Below are 21099 nucleotides of genomic sequence, written 5' to 3'. Positions count from 1 at the left end.
ATGTAACATCTTTTTCTTTCTTTCCGTCTATCTTGGGTGTGGTCGACATGCACTTTTGACTTCTGTTAGAGTTTTCTTTCTCGCTGAAGTATGCAAAAGGGATCAAGGACCTGCTATGAAGTGGTCATATATAAGCATGACGAGCCTCTTATTGCAGTAAAAGAAGCTCTCCCATTAAGGTTGTTATGGAAACTTACCATAACAGGGTGTTACTTGTGGTCAGATATTGCATAGCATAGCAATAATAATATGCGTCTGCTTTGTACTCTCATCGTTCTAAACAAGACTAAACTAAACAAGTAAATCAACTCTTACATGCAGTCAATAACCCTTTCAAAACCTGAACATGGCAATATTTGGTACCCGAATAAGACTATGAGTTACCCCTTTAACCCGAATTCTTGTTCACATAAACACGTTCAAAATACCTCGTTTGAAGGAGTCACTGGTTGGTCTCCTTCTCATGCTAAATATTTATATGTGTGACGGCCATCTTACATAGCCACTTGCTAACTGAGTCTAAAATGTATACATTGATTTTTCCACGGCGTTCTCACATTATTTTGTCTCTATGGCGAAAATGATACTGTGTGTACAAAGTATATATACACACATATATTCATTGATATAAGTCCGCACGTCAGGTGCACAACCCACCGGAAACATACAAACAGAGGTAAACAAACATGGCAATGCAGCACATCGAGCGGGAGGGAAACTGGCTACTTTATTAGTGTGGTGAGTAACATGGATACGATGTCTTTTATTAACCGTAGAAAGTTACGAGCGGTAATGACGTCTATTTGCATAATTTATTTTTCAAGCGTCACGGTTTATATCGGGATAGTCTAAATCAGGGGTGTCAAACATACGGCCCGCGGGCCAGATCAGGCCCGCAAATGGGTTTTATCCGGCCTGCGAGATGATTTTGTAAAGTTAAAAAAATAAAAAATAAAAATGTAAAGTCAGAGTGATTAATCAGCCGGCCACAATCAAAACATATAAATTTGTAATTTCACAAGCAGTCCTCAGATGAGTAATGCAATTCGTACGGGGAATCGTCGTCCTGGATGTCATTATATTACACACAACTTAAACTACGGCTTGTTTAATTATTATTATTTTTTTGTAATCATACACCGACATAAACGTGTTTAAATACAAAAAAAAATTCAATTACTGGTAACACAAATAGATATGACAAGGATTAATGTCCTTATAACATCATTAACTGCGCCACGCAATGCATTCTGGGAACAATATATATGCAAAACAGGTCGATTTTACACGTCCGGAACGTATACCGGCAAAGTTTTGCCGCGCCCATTTGAATTCGTGTTATTTTTCAGAACAACATGATTACAGTTGAGCTCCGTAATTTCGGGCTAGTCCACGAAAATCTGCGTATAAATGACGGCAATTGTTTTTAAGTTATATACCGTTATTTTCCCGATGAGGCCCACTTGATAATATATTTTCCTGCATGCGGCCCATGATCTAACATGAGTTTGACACCACTTGTGTCTGTGCATTTGCTCTGTGCAATCTCTCTTCTAACTGCTTTCATTGTCATGCTTATTTAGTTTTAAAATTCAATTTTACTTGGCATGGGAATGTAATGTGGCAGCACGGTGTTTGAGTGGTTAGCACGTTCGCCTCCCAGTTCTGAGGACTCGTGTTCGAGTCCGGGCTCCAGCCTTCCTGGGTGGAGTTTGCATGTTCTGCCCGTGCCTGCGTGGGTCTTCTCCGGGTACTCCGGTCTCCTCCCACATTCCAAAGACATGCATGGCAAGTTAACTAATTTGCTCCCAATAACGGGTAAATACGTTTTTTTTTTAATGTTCTAAGTGTCCCAAAGACGTATTTATACGTTTTTTGTTTTTTTATGCTAGAGCATACAGAAGGCTTTGATGCAGCCTCTCAACTGCAAAGAACGGTTGCAGAAATGGTAGTTATTACACAAACGGCCAGCAGGTGGCAGCAGAGCGAAGGAGATCAACCAGGGCCATGTAGAAAAAAAATCTCGATTACTTACAATTTTAAATAGATTTGTGAAAACTGATGAAACTTAGCTCTCTTCTAATGCCAATTGCTGCAAAACGGAAACAGATAAGAAACCTACTTTTTTTCCTGATGAAGGAAGAGAATTTAATCTTTCTTTTGATAGGTTCCATGTTTTTATAGCAATAGAACCCAATATTCTGTGGGCCTTGCAAAATCAGTCAAAATCCAGTAAAATAGTTGGGAGCGAACAGGACTGCTTCTGTGAAAATGGCGGGAGTGAATGAGTTAATTGGGTGCTCCAAATTGTCCCTAGGTGTGCTTGTGAGTGTGAGTGGTTGTTCGTGTCTGTGTGCCCTGCGATTGGCTGGCAACCAGTCCAGGGTGTACCCCGCCTACTGCCCAAAGCCAGCTGAGATAGGCTGCAGCAACCCCCTGCGACCCTTGTGAGGAATGAGCGGTCAAGAAAATGGATGGTTGTAAATGTAATGTACTGATATCAATGTTGTTCTCAATTGTTTGTTTCAAATATATGCGTGTACAAATAAAAACATTTTACGGAAATATGGCATCCTCTCATCTGAAATAAATGTGACACCGTCATAAAGCAAAAATAAAAACATCAGTTTTCTTCCCCAAAAGAAAATGTTTCAAATGTTAAAAGTGGATTTTTTAGCAGGTGCTGCTTCTTGATTAGAAAACGTCTCTAATAAAGCATCCATCTGTGAGTGGAGGGTGGATGTAAGGCAGATTAATTGGTCATGGATGTCTACATAATGCCACAAAGGAAATCTCCTCCCATATTTCTGAGTGTACACAAACAGACAGACACGCACACACTCGAGTAGTACTTAGTATGCCATCTCCAAGTTTCTTTTCTCCCACTGTGTTTGAATACTAATAGAGTGTTTCTGCACAATCACAATGCCCTAATGGCAATTAGAATCTTTTGTTTGCTTTCCACAGGGGCTCTTATCTAAACTCTGTTTTTTTTTCTATCAGCATTGAGCAATTAAGCGTTATTTGTCCATAAGATTGACATTTCTAAAAGCCCGGCTTCATTATATGAGGAATATGGCTGAGTCAGTCGTGACCACAAAGTACAACCAGCGCTCGGCATAAAAGCTTCAAATCAAATATCCAACTCTCACAACACTCCCGACTATTTCTCGACTATTACGCCACAAAATAAGTCTAATTACAGCAAAGAGAATTTTAATTCCAGCCCCCGCCGCCTCTTAAATAATGCCCTTTGTGTCTTGATGTTCCCAAACAGACAAATCAAGAGTTAGACGGGTGAAATTGGATTAGAAGGACAGCCGCGTTAAAGCGGGTCCGGCACCTATACATTCGGCTAAAAGGCTTCTTTCTGTTGGCTGCCAATGAAAGTGAAGCATGCTTTGATTTTGCAGTCGCTCGTCGCTCTGTGCAAATGTGCGCACCTGGGGCAAACACGCACGCGCCTGCAATACGCGCGGACGGGAGGAAGAACTGAATGCTCGTGTTGTCACTCGACGATAGCTGGTGCAGCTATCTCACCGTTTTTTGGGGGGGGGTTTTGGAAAATTTAAACATATGAGACGGCACTGTGGCATTTTTCAAATCTCCGGTTTTATTCATTTAGCGACATTTTTCTAATAACATACATGTAAGAATCAAACTCATGAACCGCCAACCAGTCCACGGTTTCCACCACCTTTCTTCCAAAACTATCTGAACGCACTCGCAACCCTAATGAGGACAAGCGCTCCAACAAACGAATGGCTGAGTAAAATGGTAGTGCACCACAGTACAGTACTGCCTCTTCCAAAATGTTAAAAATAGCACAGACAACACAAATCATTCATGATTCATTACAAGACTTCTCAGCTGGAATACAATTGGAACTATCTAGCAGACGCAGCAACAAAGAGTAGCAGGATTGCTCTAATTTATTAATCCGTCGTTAAGAATTCTGTCTGAAGTCATGAGTGAGGCAAAAGTAAGTGCAATACTTTGTTGCGGCATATAGAGGCACCATTGAGTCAGCCTCAACTTGTTGAACATTAGCTATGGCATATAGGCACGCTATGCTATCAGTAGGGATGGGCGAGTACCGATACCAGGTATCAGTATCAAGACGATACCGACCTTATTTCAAAGTATCGGGTACTCGCAACGGTGACTGATACCAGGACCAGTTTAGAGAAGTTGTACAAACACATATTTTGATTGAGACAACAAAAAGTTGGAGAAAACAGAATCATAAAGAAAAATGCTATACTGGGATATATAGGTTTTCTTTAAAATTATCTGTCAATGTTTTTTGTGTATCAAATGTTTGTGGTATCATGTAAGTGGTATCAGTGTTTGGTATCAGTGACTACTCAAGAGTCTAGTTGTACTAGTATAAGTCTGAAAAAAGCGGTATCGAACTTCCCTCTTAACTCATTCACTCCCAGCCATTTTCATAGACGCAATCCCGTTCGCTCCCGACTGTTTTACTGAATTTTGACTGATTTTGCAAGACCCACAGAATATTGTGTTCAATTGCTATAAAAACATGGAACCTATCAAAAGAAAGATTGAAGTCTCTTCTTTCATCAGGAAAAAAAAGTATGTTTCTATCTGTTTCCGTTTTGCAGCAATTAGCATTAGAAGAGAGCTAAGTTTCATCAGTTTTCACAAATCTATTTAAAATTCAAAGTAATTTAGCTTTTTTTTTTTTAGATGGCCCTGGTTGATCTCCTTTGCTCTGCTGCCACCTACTGGCCGTTTGTGAAATAACTACCATTTCTGCAACCGTTCTTTGCAGTTGAGTGGCTGCATCAAAGCCTTCTGTATGCTCTAGCATAAAAAAACAACAACAACAAAAACGTATAAATACGTCTTTGGGACACTTAAAACATTAAAAAAAAACGTATTTACACGTTATTGGGAGCAAATGAGTTAAAGTCATATTGTTCTTGACCGATAGTTGATGTTAGAAATGTCATAAAACGCCCATCCCTAGGCAGAATTTGTGGCATTCAATCATTTGTAATCCAGAGGGCCATTAAAAAAATTGCCATATGTCAGCCACACACACGCACACACACACACTTGCACTGTGGTCAGCTGTTTTGGCAGCTTGTTGTAGACTGTATGTGTTGTATATTTCAGGCTACTTTATCGTCGTTGTTATGCAAAATGTGTCATATAAATACATTTTACTTCATGACAAGGCTGATTAAATGACATACTAAGGACTAACAAGGGTGATGGCATTAAAACGATATTACACATTGGAAAGAACACTGCTGAAAGGGTCAAAGACCCAATGAGCAAGGAAACAACAATTTGTCGGGAATTAGTACAACTTTGTTAGCAGTCAACCAGCGTCAGCCAGATTTTAAAATCGTGACAGGAACCCGGATGTGCAAAGGAGGACAGCATGTCCGGGGGAGGAAGACACACACATGCACACAAAAACCTTCAAATCACATCATTAGTTCTCCCTGCCACCTTGTCAGAGTATTTATAGCACCGTTCATCCATCAACAGGTCAATGACACACACTGCCAATGGCACCCTTCTTTTCTGCTTCCACTGGCAGCATGCGAGCATTGGGACTCCTGCCATTCTCTGGCCTTGTTACTATGGGGCAGGGGTTCGAAAACTGGAGTCTGGCGACTCCCGTGGCTCCATGCGCCGTGGCTTGTGGATGTGCAAAATCACTCAAATATTATGTTGCACCATTTAAAGTGCATACCTACACAAGGAGACTGGTGGCCAATAAAGCAAACATCATAAACCAATTGGTCCTATATAAAGCTTAACTTTGGGACAATTAATGCAGCTCTCAAGTGACATATACACATTTTGACATCTTTGTTTTGTTTTTGGAGAGGAGAGGAGAGGAGAGGAGAGGAGAGGAGAGGAGAGGAGAGAAGAGAAGAGAAGAGAAGAGAAGAGAAGAGAAGAGAAGAGAAGAGAAGAGAAGAGAAGAGAAGAGAAGAGAAGAGAAGAGAAGAGAAGAGAGGGAAGAAGAGAAGAGAGGAGAAGAGAAGAGAGGAGAGGAGAGGAGAGGAGAGGGAAGAAGAGAAGAGAATAAAATAAAAGAGAAGAGAAGAGAAGAGAAGAGAAGAGAAGAGAAGAGAAGAGAAGAGAAGAGAAGAGAAGAGAAGAGAAGAGAAGAGAAGAGAAGAGAAGAGAAGAGAAGAGAAGAGAAAGCCATTATTTCCTATACTTTGTATATTGCTTTGGGCATTGTTTATTTTCATTTTTAATTATTCCAGTATCTTGTGTTTGCTTTTCGTTCTCTTTAAACTCTGTTATTTAAGAGCACACCTCACTCTCTGCTTCCCACTTTTGGGTTAACCACCGTACACAAACATGACAAGAGCTATATATATCCCCATATAGATTTTTCCTTAAAATTGCATGAAATTAATGGCAATTTCCTATTCTTCTAATTTAGAATTTGTAGTTCCTAATTTCATGCAATTTTAATTAAAATGCTTTATTGGGCTATATAGGCCTTTCTTGAAAATTATCTGTCTTTTGGGGTGGGGGTATGGGGGGGTATATTATAAAAAGTACTAGTGGTATCGGTACTTAATATCGGTATTGGTGACTACTCAAACGTTTAGCATTTGTACTGGTATGAGTCCGAAAAAGTGGTACTGAACGAATTTTGCAACTTTGAAAAATTATACCAAAGACGTGTGATGTAAACAGAATTTTATAACTATGACAATAATGCAATTAAATCTGTGGTTTTATCACTTCACCTATTCATGTTTAAAGAAACAATATGTAACATGTGAACTGCATTTCTTAAGCAAAAAAATAAAAAATAAAGCCTACCAAAAGGAAGCATGGTTGCCCGCCCCCAAATTTCATTTAGCTACATTGCAAGGAATACTTTACTTATTTAGCTATTTTTGGCAGTCAAACATTAATATTTTGCCGATAATAAATTTGATATTTTCATTATTTTTCATGTACATTTAGTACCTTTAAAAACACATCTTGCAACTTGCTGTTGACTGAAAATGACATCACAAGGGCTCCGGTAACCAATCACAGCTCAGCTTGTGAATGTCACATGACCAAACCTAGAAAAGAGGTGATCTGTGATTGGTTACCTGAGCCCTTGTCATGTCATTTTCAGTCGACAGCAAGTTGCAAAACGTGTTTTTAAAGGAACTAATTGGACGTGAAAAATAATGAAAGTATCAAATTAATTATGGACAAAATATTAGCTTTTTTTATTGCTATAATGGGCTAAATAAGTGAAGTATCCCTTTAATTGTTGAGCCCTAATTCCCAGCTACCGTAAATCTGTACCGTACCGATTCAAATGTGAAAGGTGCCCATCCCTATGCACAGACAACGTACTCGTTGTGCTCTCATTAGCCTGCAGTCAAGCAGCATAAGGACAGCCTATTTGTACGTGACATCTGTAGGTATTGATGTGCAGCAAACATGACTAATGCGCGCCAGGGCCGAGCCAAAGCGGCAGTCTGGCGCGGCGCGCCCCCTCGGCGCGGCGACGGCGCGTTCTCCGGCGAGGGCGAAGGAAGTGAGTGGCAGAGTGGCGGGCAGGCGCGGCGGGCTGAGCGTTGTTTACCTGTCAGCTGGCATTGATTAATCTTGTGTTCGGTGAGATCGCTCAGCGACTCGAACACCTGCCGGCAGCTGTCGCAGCTGTGCAGCGCCGGCTCCTCGTCCTCCTCCTCTCCCTCCTCGACTTCCTCGGGAGAGAGCAGCCTCTTCTTCCTCAGACGCCCGCTCTCCGCGTCCTCCGACGCCCTCTCGGGGGCGCGCTCTGGATCTGGAGAGCAACGGGAAATGACACGAGAGATGAGGGGAGAGGAAAATTGGGTGACCCGACAACATCCTTTGGGCGGCAATAAACTAGCTTTCCAAAGCTTGGATTTAATAATAATAAATAAAAAAAAACAATAATAAAAAGTGTAATAAAAATGCAGGTTCACTTTGGGCCTTTGTAACTCAACCACTCGTGCCATAGCAAAAGTGTGCGGCAGGTGAAGGGCACACACACAAACACGCACCTCTGTTATTAGAAATGGTTTTATGCCGTGTTTGCCCTGCTTCACCCAAGCAAAACTTCAGTATATGAAAGCAGACTGATGGGAATAAGTGTAGTTAATAAATCCTGGACTGCAGCTTTTGGTTGGACTGGACTAAGAAAAAAAAAGCAGGCAGTAGTGGTGGACTGCATGAGTCAGGAAACAAAACATATTAAGCAGACGTTCCAGTGCAAAACACACAAAACTGACGTTGCTGGCGTGTGTGTGTGTTCCACTGTCATCATGACACACTTCGATAAATTATTCAGCCTGGCTCGCAGGCAGCAGCGGGTCACGCACATCAATATTCTTCAATCCATCTGCACGTTAGTCTCAGGTTGGCGTTGTGTATCCGAGTGGTGGTAAGCTGAAAGGATGACCACCGACGTCCCAATTTTTAATCACAACTTTGCCGCGTGGAACAACAAGAAGCCGAAAAAACCCCGCGCAGGCGAACGTGCGCTTTATGAGCGGGCGGCGAGCGGCGCTTCTCGTCCTCCCCTGTTGTGACCAATGCACTTCACAATAAGGCTGATTAAAAAGCCACACTTACAATCATCGCCACCCTGGCAGAGGCCATGTAGGGCGAAGGAGCTTGTGTACTTCACTGGCAGCCATTTTAAATCTCCATCTCGGAGAACATTGAGAAGGAAGCCTCTTTTTTTTTTCTTTTTTTTTTTTAAGGAATAAATGTGCACTAAAAATGAATCGTTTGACTGCCAAAAACGTTTAATGACGTATGCAAAAATCGTAAAGAATGCCGCCATAAACGTTAATTGACGTTTACTATTTTGTTGTTGTTGTTGTTTTGTTTTGTTTTTTATCAGTGGGCAGTACAATGTCTTGTGCAGCGCTGCCTGCTCAATGGAGTTGTGAAATCAAAACACCCACTAACGATGGCCAGCAGATGGCAATATTACATCTCTTTTCAAAGGGCTGCCGGTGTATGGAATTACAATGAAAGATGACGAATCTGATGAAATAGAACTGAATTTCATGACTTTGCCTATCAAAACTGACAATCACAGATTTTGAATGTTTTCTGAAACACAGAGACTTTCCCAAAAAGATTCGCTGGGCTGGATGCACACATGTTAAGGTTGCCGTACTGCATTTACGTCACCGACACACTGGAGTAGGTAGTCAACCCCAAGTAGCTCGGTGCTACTTATGTCACAACCAGCTTGTTAGCAAAAAGCTTCGCTGGCTACTAGTGTGGGTAAACACGTTACAGACTGGCTCCTCGAATCAGTAAACATCACCTGCATGGCACCGAATAGGTTATACGTCTGACAGATACCATTCTGACAAAGGGATGACAAGAAAAGATGGAGAAACCATGTTAATTGCTAAGCTAACCTAATATTGACATGGTTAGCGCATTTAGCACCAAAATTCAGTGTTTGGAATGATCGACTCCATTTCTGCAGCCATCTGGCTGGAACCGTGTAAAAGTGGAGAACATCTAACTTTGAACAACAAAATGGGCAAATTATTGAGTGTTTGGACTCTGGACAGAAAATCTACTTGCTAACAAGAACTTGAAATGGAAAACGGTTATGGAAAACTACGCCATACGACAGCCAGGAGGAATGGCCTATAAGCTCAAAAATATGTTACGAAGCACTGCGTAAAAGAGCATACAATTGAGTACACATGCTAACCCACAACATACCATAGATGCATGGAACATGAACAGTATGTGTATATGTCCACAAATAAAGAAATAATGATAATTGATTAAATAATATGCACAATGTGAAAATTGAAATAAAATGACTATCGTAGCGAAAAGAGGCAGATTGCTTCGATAAGCATTCTCAGTGGCTTCTCCACATTGATTAATTTGAAAACGTGTAGTAGGTGCTTCTGTTTTGGTTAGCAACGGAGTTCAAATGGGCTCAAAGTTAATATCATGAGAATGAGATGCATGTGTGAACAGTAGCATCTATATATAAAAATGATTAAGTGACACCCGACATTTATTTGAGTGGGGGCACTGTTTGAGGAAATACGGTATTCATGCCACAGAACTCACCAAGGCCAGTCAGGTTCCCCCCCCCCCCATACTGTCACCACTCCTCAACACCCCCCCAACTCACAGCAAAGTATTGATGCCACATCACACCCTCCATTGTCCTTCCCTCCCACAGACTGAACATGCCCTCTAAAAATATCAGCCCGGTGGTCCCCGGTGGGAGCATGCAGAAGAGAGCGGAAGGTGTTTCATGAAAATGAAAATCCCAACCCAATCCTCACAGACGCAGGCCTTTGTCGCTCTGGGGGCCAAACGCCACACAATATAGACCTCATCTACTGACACAGAATGACAATAGGCACTAGAAAGTCAACTCTTTTTCAAGCATATGCCTGTGAAATCCTTTTTTTATTTTGTTTACCCCGAATGCTGTTTCGAATACTTAATTTCTCTGATAATACTGCTAACGCTCTTTTAAAAAATGGATGGCTGTACTGTGCGTAAAGTAAACTAAAGCAACATGAGATGTGTCCTGACAGATCCACCATTATTAAAGACCACAAAATTTCGTAGTCAATTATTATTAGCTAGCTACCCAACACCAACCCGCCTACGACAACACTGCATAAATCATGCTTGTGACAAAGTTTGAACAAATTTTTAAAAAGTAATGACACAACTTGAGAAAGTTCTTTGCTGGTCCATCATTATTATTCGACAACCAAAACACGCAAATTGGAGTTCACTGTAGCAATGGCGGAGACGTTACTCTCTCTGTAATCTAGTGTGTTAGCAACATCACTTTGAAGCTGCTAATTTACGGTCAGATTATTACACTTGAGACTTCAATGTCTAAAAATCCAAAATATTAACAGAATTGACTATTTAATGTGTGGCAAATTTCATACATATCCCTCACATAACTGAACAAACAGTAACGTTAGCATCAATGCTAGTGCTAACAAAACATAAGATGTCTCTTGGCTAGTTCACCAAGAGTTCACTAACGCAAACACAGAGTTGCTGTTCTTAGCTAGCTAGTAACTAGCTACCAATAACATTACTTTGACACAATCTTTTTATTGTAAAAGTACTACATGGTGTGTTTATGCTTTCAAGCATAAACATAAAGATTACCAACAATATGAATCATTTAAATGTGTGGCACATTTCCTACAAGGACCGCACATAATCCCAAACAGCAATGTTAGCTGCTATGGTAGTAACAAAACATGGGATCTTGTGTAGTCCTGGTTTGTCAAACAATTGTTATTTATCACGACATAGGTGATATGGGGTTGCCATAGCAATGATGTTGATGTTAATCCCATTAAAGTAAGCTAATGGCCCATCAAAATGAGGATAAAGTTACTCAAGGTTCCATTTTTTATGTTGTATTTTTTTCAGGCTTAAATGCACTGACCAACAACAACATTATGTGACCAGTTTCATCTGAGTTTGGTATCCTGGCTGGGCCATTAGAGGAAAAAGTATGGGAATCCGTGGTTGCCATGACAGACAGACATTCTTCTCATATCATTGAATAGGTAATGTAGTCGGCCTGTCTAACTAAAAACGAACATAATTGAGAAAATTAAATCATCAACATGAAACAAAAGCTGTTTCAGAAAGAATGGAAAAGCTATTAAAACTGAACCAGAACCAATTTTGGGTTTGTAAAAACATGTTTGAAAATTACTAATGCCTTATTTTTTTAGGGAGGGCTCAAGCTGTACCATAATAATTATATAGAATAAATTGAGTTTTCTGATGCAGCGACGAATGCAACATGTTGGAGGTGACGGGGGCAGATGGAACATCTGCGGGAGATTGGGTTGAAGGAGGTGAGTGGAGGGGAATGATGGGGGCTGGCGTTAGGAGCATTTGACACGGCAAGGTCACGTCCAACCCTGGGATTAAAGAGCCACGTCAATACTTGAGGTTCCTGCGCCCGTGGGCCTTTACAGTAATCTATCAGATCAGGACATCTTCTCACAGCCACCGCGGGTCGGACAGCTGATCAATAAGCGGCGCGCGCACGCGCTGGCTGACGCTCACACTCACGCGTGAGGCAAATGACGCTGAGTTTTGCAACATCTTTGCAAAAATGTTCTTAATAAACTCGCCAATGAGCAAAGGATGAGAGGAAAGACATATTGAGCGCTGATCCAGATTCTGATAAACCCAAAGTAAGATGATCGTCACTCCCACTGAGAAATTATTCATGTGGGGGGGAAAGAATCAAGATCGGATGCAAAGATTTATTTCAGAGTAAGTTACGGTAGTGACTAAATTTTGTCGTTCCTTTGGCAAAAAAGTACTTGCACCTCTGCTTGTTGCATTTTGCTTTCTCAAGTCATGATTAATCAACATATCCACACAATCATAGTTATTTAATCAATTACTGTAATTGAGTTTTAAGTCCATTTAGGGCGTACTTGAGAGGCCACTCCAATCGTACTTGGGCCCACTTGACAACTAAAAGTCTGTTTGGCTAGTGAGAGTTCTCTGATGATGCACTCTTGCCAGTTATTCATTCTAACCACCACCAAACACAACAACAAAAAAATACATTGTATAAAAAAAAAATGGGCACAATACATCATATAATTCACACAATACAAAAAAAAAAAAAGTCTACGTCACGCTTGGTTATGCATGAAGTACACGTCATGTGATGAATGTAGCTGCACTTCCTTCGAACCAGTTATTCATGATAACCGTAACCTTGTGTAAATAAACAACTACCGTATTTTTCGGATTATACATCGCTCCGGATTATAAGTCGAACCAGCCAAAAAATGCATAATTAAGAAGGAAAAAACATATATAAGTCGCACTGGAGTTTAAGTCACATTTTTGGGGGAAATTTATTTGGTAAAATCCAACACCAAAAACATGCATGTCATCTTGAAAGGCAATTTAAAATAAAAATAAAAGAGAGAACAACAGGCTGAATAAGTGTACGGTATACTAACGTTACATGACTGACATGCCTGGTAATGTCAGTAACGACGTAACATATTAAGAGTTTGTAGCGAGCAGTGACGGGAGTCGGAGGCGGAGTGTTGAAGCACGGAGCCAAAGGCGGCGTTTTATTGACATCAGCTTCTGAGGTCTTAACAGCAACTCCCCACTCAGCTAGAAGCTAACAGGCTAACTCCCCTTTTCCACATAACAAAACCTTCCCACCCGGAACTCTCCCTTCGTCCCAACGTTCCGTGGGTGAATTATGTTCCCATCACTACAAGTTATTCATATAACTCTAGCATAAAGAACATGATAACAAGTTTACCAAACTATCAGTTTCACTCCAAATCACTAAATCCAATGAAATCTTCATCCTCGGTGTCACTTTTAAACAACTCCCCCAACTCGGGAGGTAGACGATGCTCTTCTACCGGCAATGTTGAACTTATCAACACAGGCCTAGAGCGCCCTCTTGCAGTTTAGTGTGAAAATAACATGGGAAATGGTATAATAATGTGTTAATTTCACACATAATTAGCACCAGAGTATAAGTCGCAAAAAAAAAATGCGATTTATAATCTGAAAAATACGGTAGTAATAATCCAAGTCCAGCACGGTTCAAACGCGTATCCTTCATTCACAGGGTTTCTTAGTCTCAACACCTCAAGTAATCTCACCACTCCTGTAATATTTTTCTTTCATATTCTTACACCCTCCTCCCCCTCCCCCTTTCACCACCTGTCTCAGCGTGGGAAGAGCACCATGGGGGGCAGGGGGTACGAGTACAGTGGGATCCCCTGCAAGGGACCACAGGTCCCTGGTGGAGCTAATGGAGCGCAGAGGAGAATATCAGTTAAAGGCTTATAAATATTTAAGTGCAGAAATATTCAATAATATAAAGGGAGGGGGGTGTCCAGGGGACTCGGAGACGGAGAATGAAAGTTGTGGTGTGATAAATGTCACCAGAACACCAATAGAGAGACTATCACATGATGTATGTCTTCGATTGAGGATGTTTTTTTGTTTTCACATTGTTTTAGTCAACTGGTTTCAAAACAGATATTGCGAACATTCAGACATTCTCCTATGGTCGCTTATCTCCTATAAAATCAGTTAAGACCAAGATTGATACAAATCAAGACATTGTTTTGACTGTCACAACCTTCATGGGTGTCGACTAAGACAGTATTATGAACGGATGATACGGAACATATTAAGATCATGAAAATAGGTGATCCACTATGGCAATAACAAAACTGCTCCTCATATAGCCACACCGAAATGTGATATACAGTAGACCAGGGGTGTCCAAACTTTTTCATTTGAGGGCCACATACAGAAAATCAGAAGGTCACAAGGGCCACATTGTACAAATAATTTATTTGTGCTTTTGCATATTTAGAAAAATGCTACGGTATATAAACCAATTTATTTGTAATATGGCAGAAGGGTTAAAAATGCGTAGTTTTAGTTTAGTTTGTTAGTTTCAGTATTAGTATTTGTTTGTTTGTTTTAAATGTGTATTACTTGTGCGCAATATTTAAAAAAATCAGTGATTTTCTGTTGGCTGCTGCTAGATGACGTCACATCTGTGTGACATACTTTCAAACGTCATTATTCCGCTTTATATCAAAATAATCTACTAAAAAATCATATTTAAAATCATCCCCAAAGGCTCATGCATTAAAATAATTACCAAAGACAAAAAAAAAAAAAAAAATAAATAAATAAATAATTACCAAAGACTAAAACGAAGGATATTTGCCATAATTATAGTTAGTTTTATTTAGTTTTGTAAACATAAAATGTGGTTTCAGTTAGTTTTCATTTTTTAAGAAGCTTTTTCGTTTTTATTTTATTTCGGTAAAAATACTCATACTTTTTTTAATTTTAATTTTATTTTTTTTCCATTAGTTTTAGTTAACTAAAATAACCTTTAATGGCACCTGTTTTTCGATACCCTCACTTCTTACTTTGACCATCTCCAAACATTTTTGTTTTGTTTATTTTATTTGAACTGAGTCAAATGCCATTTTTAGCATATGTCGCGGGCCACTGAAAAATGTACGGCAGGCCGCAAATGGCCCCCGGGCCGTAGTTTGGCAGTAGACAGTAGCTAGCGGCTAAGAGGCTAACAGAAAACAAAAGATGTCTTTTGACCAAATTCGTTGAAATCTGACGCAAAAACAAAAAGCAAAAGAAAGCGTAGCGGTTTCAACCCAGCTTGCCGGTGGATAAAGCAAGCCGTCAGGGCTTTCAAGCGTCTTTGTGCACCCGCTGGAAACATAATTACCCGCTCAAGCGCCTCTCCTTATTTCCCCATCACGTCCCGGAGATCATGATCCTGTGATGCCCCACCCTTGCTTCCTCATCCACCAACCCCCTCGCAAAACCACCCCCAAGTTCAAATTAAGAATTTATTTTAACCAGCGAGCGGCTTCTGTCGACACATGTCGGCGGGCCTGATCAAAGATGAGCGCGCTTCTTTATCAGAGTGTGGGGGGGAAGGGGGGCTTGGGGGCTGTCAGGAATAGGAGGACATTAAGATTGAATAACCTTCACACACTTGGAAGTACCTCATTACTTAAATATCGAAAAACTTTGGTACACAGTATATACATATCGTACATCCGCATGTACAGTAGGTCACACTTCCTAGCTCCACAAATTGTTAACCAGTGTGAATAATTAAGTGAGAATTTAATGTATCCATCTAGTTCATCATGTCAGCTCTCTTGGCACCATATTTAAGATTTTGAGGCATCATCTGTCATTTCTAGCTCAAAAAAAAATCATTCAGTGGTCATCTTGAAAATACTACAATAAAAAAAAAAGGTCAAGTTTTTCTTTTTAACTCATTCACTGCCAACCATTTTCACTGAAGCAAACCCCGTTTGCTCCCTGCTGTTTTGCTCGATTTTGACTGTTTTTTATTTTGATTCATCAGGTTAAAAAAAAACTATATTTCTATCTTTCTGTTTCCCTTTTGCAGCAATTAGCATTAGAATATAGCTCAGTTTCATCATTATTCACAATTCTGTTTAAAACTGTGGGGGGAAACAGCTTGTTGCAACATGGCCCTGGTTGATCTCTTATACTCTGCTGCCACCTGCTGGCCGTTTTTGTAATAACTACAATTGCTTTAACCGTTATCTTCAGTTCAGAGGCTGCATCAAAGCCTAAAGTATGCTTTAGCATAAAAAAAACCAAACAAACGTATAAATACGTCTTTGGGACACTGGTAATGGTTAAAATTGAGAGGATTTATACGTGTTTGGGAGCAAATGAGTTAATATATTGAAAATTTGTTTTCAAAATACGTATTGTAATGGAATAAAAGCTGTCACAGTATAAGTATAAAGTCAAAATATTTAAACAACAAGAAGGAGTTGAGTACAGTTGTAATAGACTATAATGAGAATAAGGTTGAAAAATAATTGAAAAATTAAAAGGAAAAAAGTCGCTTGCATATATTTTGACAAACTTCACTTTTTCATTAACAGGTACATATGAAATTATAAATATGGCTAAGTATTGTTGTAAAACACTGTGTACTGTAAATACCTCATTTTATTTCTACCGTTTGGCAACACGTGGCGGGCAGCTGTGTCTCGCTCGCTTATAACCAGTAAAATTGATTTTTAGCCTGTGCTGAAGCTTCCGTACCTTTTGAGTGGCTATAATTTGAGACGTCGCCACGCAATTCCAAAATTTTAATAGATTGGCAAAGAAAGAAATGGCCCAAAATGAGAAAGGAAATCTAAGTGGTTAAATGAGAAACAACATTTCATCGCTGCCTCTCGTTCCTGTCTGACGCGCTGGCAGAAGGAGAGTCTTGCCACGCCGTGAGTAGAGCACCACATCAAAAAAATAAATAAAATAAAATAAAAAAAAGAGAGAGATGAATAATAGAGAATAGGATTCGGTGAAGTGGAGTCTGCTTTACGACATAGACATCGTTTCAAGATATGGGCGAACTAAAAGGGGTCTATGTACACTGTAAGAGGAAAGAAAGAGTGTTCGGCATGTGGTTATAATTACACCCGAGCAGCAGCGCCTTAAGCCCTTGCACGCCAAGCTCGGGCTAACTAAAAGCTTCATTAAATCTCAGCGTTCTCTCTATACGCTGCATTATACCATTTTTCTGTCTTTTGTTAGCATTTGGCTTAGCGTCCTGTCAAACATGAATGAGAAACAGGAAGCAGGTGCCTGTCGGCCACTCGTTGGGGGTCTTCTTAGAGGTGGGTCTGATTAAGCCTGAAGCTTGTCAGGGGGTCTTAATGGCGAAAAAGTGGCAAGCTGGTCTGTCACCATGCAGTTTTAGGGCCGTGCTTAAAAAGAAAAAAAATAATGCAAGGAACAAGTAAAAATGAGTACAGTATTAGGATTGTTAGTAAAATTACTGAAATGGTATATAGTAAATATATTTTACCAGAAAAGTTGAAATTACAACCTAAAATTGACACTTCAATTGAAAAAAAAAGTGTTAAAAATGTTACAAAAATGCAAAAAATAGTGGTAGTAAAAATAGGAGGAAAACTAAATTACAATCTGCAATATTATACATTTATTCTTATTATATTGTGAGAAAAAAAGTGCTGATATTACAAGACAGAAGATATTGTGTGGAAAAAAAGCCAATTTTTTACTTGAGAAATATGCTAAAATTGAAAGAAAGATAGAACATTTCCAGAATGAATAAAAATAATAAATGGTAAGTGGACTTAGCTAATATAGCGCTTTCCAGACCATATGATGCTCAAAGCGCTTTACAATGCATAAAATACAAAATAATAAAAACAATTTCCTTTTTTTGTTAAATAAAAACTCATAATATTATTAGAATAAAGCGGGAATGTTATTGGTAGAAAATATATAAAAATCAAGGGAATATAAAATAACTTACACATTGCTAGATTACAATTTAATTTGCATACATCAAGAAATTGTTTAGATTTTTTTTTTTTTTGAAGAAAAAAAATCACATTATTGTGAGAATAACAAAGATAGTACAAACGTTAAAATATAGTTGCGATAAGTGTAGGTTTCGACGACGGTCGTTAGGACATCGCACATCATGGACGTCTCTCTTAACCGAAGAAATACTTCACAAGTCAAATGAGGAAAGTGAGAAATTAATTTGCGCTCCCTCCCAAATTCTCCACAGGCAGACATCGATCACACGGCGGCCCTTCTCCCACTCGCAGAGATGCGTGTATCTGAGGGGGTCCTCGTAATCAGGCACAAAGACGGGAGGTCTCCACAAGTCGGGGTTACGATGGACCGAGAAACGTTTCATTCCAACAAACCGCCCGCTAATGTCCGTCAATACAAATTAGCACAGTGGCGCACAAATATTGTTCTGCTGACATTTAGGTTCTTCTATTGTAGGCGTTAAAGGTCAGAGCAAAAACTCAACAAAAATGATCATTCTCAGTGAGACTGGATGGACGATATAAGACACAAATCTTCAGTTGTGACAACTTATCATGATCCTCTGTCATTTATTTGCGTAAACGTGCAATTTCTAGCATCAGTGCCACAAATATTAGATCATATTAAGGACGAAAGGGACTCTGTAATTGCCAAATGTTGACTGGTTGTCTAGAATATTGATGGACCAGCCAGGACACCGCACTTTAGTGCTAGCTACAGTTAATGTTACTGATTCAGAGTTAAACTGACAACTCAAATGAATTGTATTGGACTTGATCATGTGTGCTGGTACTCTAGCTTGTTGTCGCTTTCACTGCAAAACCCAGATAACCTACTTCAGAGGTTTATAATAATAATATTGACAGGGCTGCCATGATGATGTTATTGTTGTGTGATTGTTATCATCAGTGCTAACGCTACCATTCAGAGTTGAGCCAAACTTTGTTCTTCCTTTCAAGCAGTTAAATGAAAGCGAAAAGCCACTACCATCCACCAACGCGTTGACCCAAAAGAAAGATGTCCAGTAGAATACATTGGGGTTGCGTACACCAATTAATTTTCATGTTATAGCGCAAAGTAACAGCATCACAATCATATTGATATCATGTCTTAAATTTGCGCACATACGTGCTCCACCATATTGGCGAGCCAGCCAGGACACTGCTCAGGCTGGGTTAGCACTGGCATCAATGCTAATGTTACTGTTGAAAGTTAAATGTAACACAATTAAATAATCATGTTTATCTTTAGACATGTACTTGTGGCAAAAATTTACATGCTAGCATTCAGCATCATCAATAGCTTTATTGGTTCTATGTACCTTTAATCAAACAGAATTTGGCTGTTAGCTAAATGCTAAATTGGCTAAAAGTTACTCCTGTTTTTAGATCAGATAGATAGATAGATAGATAGATAGATAGATAGATAGATAGATAGATAGATAGATAGATAGATAGATAGATAGATAGATAGATAGATAGATAGATAGATAGATAGATAGATATTGTTACATAGGTAATGATATTAGCTTGCTAGCTAACGATAGATAGATAGATAGATAGATAGATAGATAGATAGATAGATAGATAGATAGATAGATAGATAGATAGATAGATAGATAGATAGATATTGTTAAATAGGTAATGATATTAGCTTGCTAGCTAACGATAGATAGATAGATAGATAGATAGATAGATAGATAGATAGATAGATTAAAAGTAAGTTTTAAACGTTGCGCTGCTATACCATAACGCTGAGAAAGTTAGGATGCTCCGGACTTGAACAGCTACTTGGAAGGTCCCCAGCCTGTTGGGCCAAACCATCCATGTTGCTTTTAAAATAGCCACATCTGAGACTTAACCTTTAGCAGAGACAAATGAAATGAAAATATACAGCGTGGTGCAGCAGGGGCGGCCTTCATTCAAGGGGGAACTTAGCATTGGATGGGGTGGTGGGGTTCGACTCTTAGTCTGACCTGAATTGCCGCTAGGTTCCTGGAGGGCCAACATTAATGCCATGCTTGGAGATGGGACAGATTCATCTACATACGACACGGTTGTAGGAAACAAAGTAAAACACACAGACACGAGGACCACTTTGGACCACAAATCCAAGTGTGTGTATTCTCTCTGACTCAACCAAATCACTGAAAACCTCAATAATTGGCAATGTCACACTATCATGGGAAAAACTTGAAATCTGAAGAGAATAAAGTTGGAATGCTACAAGTAAAGATGAAAAACAAAAAAATATGATAAGTAATATTAAATTTGTGACAATAAAGGTATGAGGAAAGAATGAAAAGAATGAAGTCACATTTTTTGGGAGAAAATGTTAGAATAAAGTAATAGATACAAGAATAAAACTTTACCAAATTAAAGTTATTATCAGAGGTAGGCACGTCAATGAATTTCGAGCGTCCGGCATTCATCATTTGTCAACAGTTAGGGTATCTTTCCGTCATCTTCAATCCATCACTATTTCAAGCTGAACCGCATTGTAATCGTCAATCCCCCCCATTCTTCATTACTCAGTGAAATGGGTGTCTGTTAATGTTTACATCGTTCAATAGCAACATGGGCATTCTGTCATTGACGGATCGACGATTACATTAATGGACGAAAACCCACTTCCGGCAATGCTTGGTCTTCGAGCATTCCCGTCATTCGTTAACAGTCAACAAAACGGGCATCCGTCATTGACGGATTGATGGACCTTCCGTCAATATTGATGGAATGCCCATCTCTGGTTGTTATATTACAAAAAAAGTCACAATAGAATGGGGCAAAAATATTGGCATAAATTACTCAATGATATTTTACGTGAACAAAGTTGCACTATTATTTAAACGAGAATTTCAATTTTATGAAGAAAGGTTGCAAGATTCTGAATAAAAAAATAAAAAAAAGATTAAATGTTAAAGTCATAGCGAGAGTAAAATATCAATGTAACACGATTTATTTATTTTTTTTTCTGGTGTCTGTTACCAAATGAAAACAACAACAGGAAATTTACATCCTTGTCATATTGACACACAATACCCGTACTATGAGTGAAAAAATAAACGTCTTCATATTATGAATCATATCATTGTCGACATAAATTAGTTTTTTTCCCCATCATTATATTCCAAAAATAAAGTCTTAATATATGAGAATT

The 21099-nt window shown here is 39.3% G+C and overlaps 1 protein-coding gene across 5 annotated transcripts in view; it reads right to left on the bottom strand.

The window, feature by feature from the left end:
* Window positions 1-21099, bottom strand: part of LOC144018160 (zinc finger protein 521-like) — a 179161-nt gene that overhangs the window by 141724 nt on the left and 16338 nt on the right. For all 5 annotated transcript variants that reach the window (XM_077520382.1, XM_077520388.1, XM_077520396.1 and 2 more), the window contains one exon: window positions 7595-7798. Coding sequence is in view for 2 of the 5 variants with exons in the window: in XM_077520373.1 (XP_077376499.1) it covers window positions 7595-7798 (204 nt within the window). In the remaining 3 variants the exon portion in view is untranslated. The remainder of the gene's footprint in view (window positions 1-7594; window positions 7799-21099) is intronic.

The sequence above is a fragment of the Festucalex cinctus genome, chromosome 1 (assembly GCF_051991245.1).
Source record: "Festucalex cinctus isolate MCC-2025b chromosome 1, RoL_Fcin_1.0, whole genome shotgun sequence".
NCBI lineage: Eukaryota > Metazoa > Chordata > Actinopteri > Syngnathiformes > Syngnathidae > Festucalex > Festucalex cinctus.
This window is presented reverse-complemented; position numbering and strand designations above follow the sequence as displayed.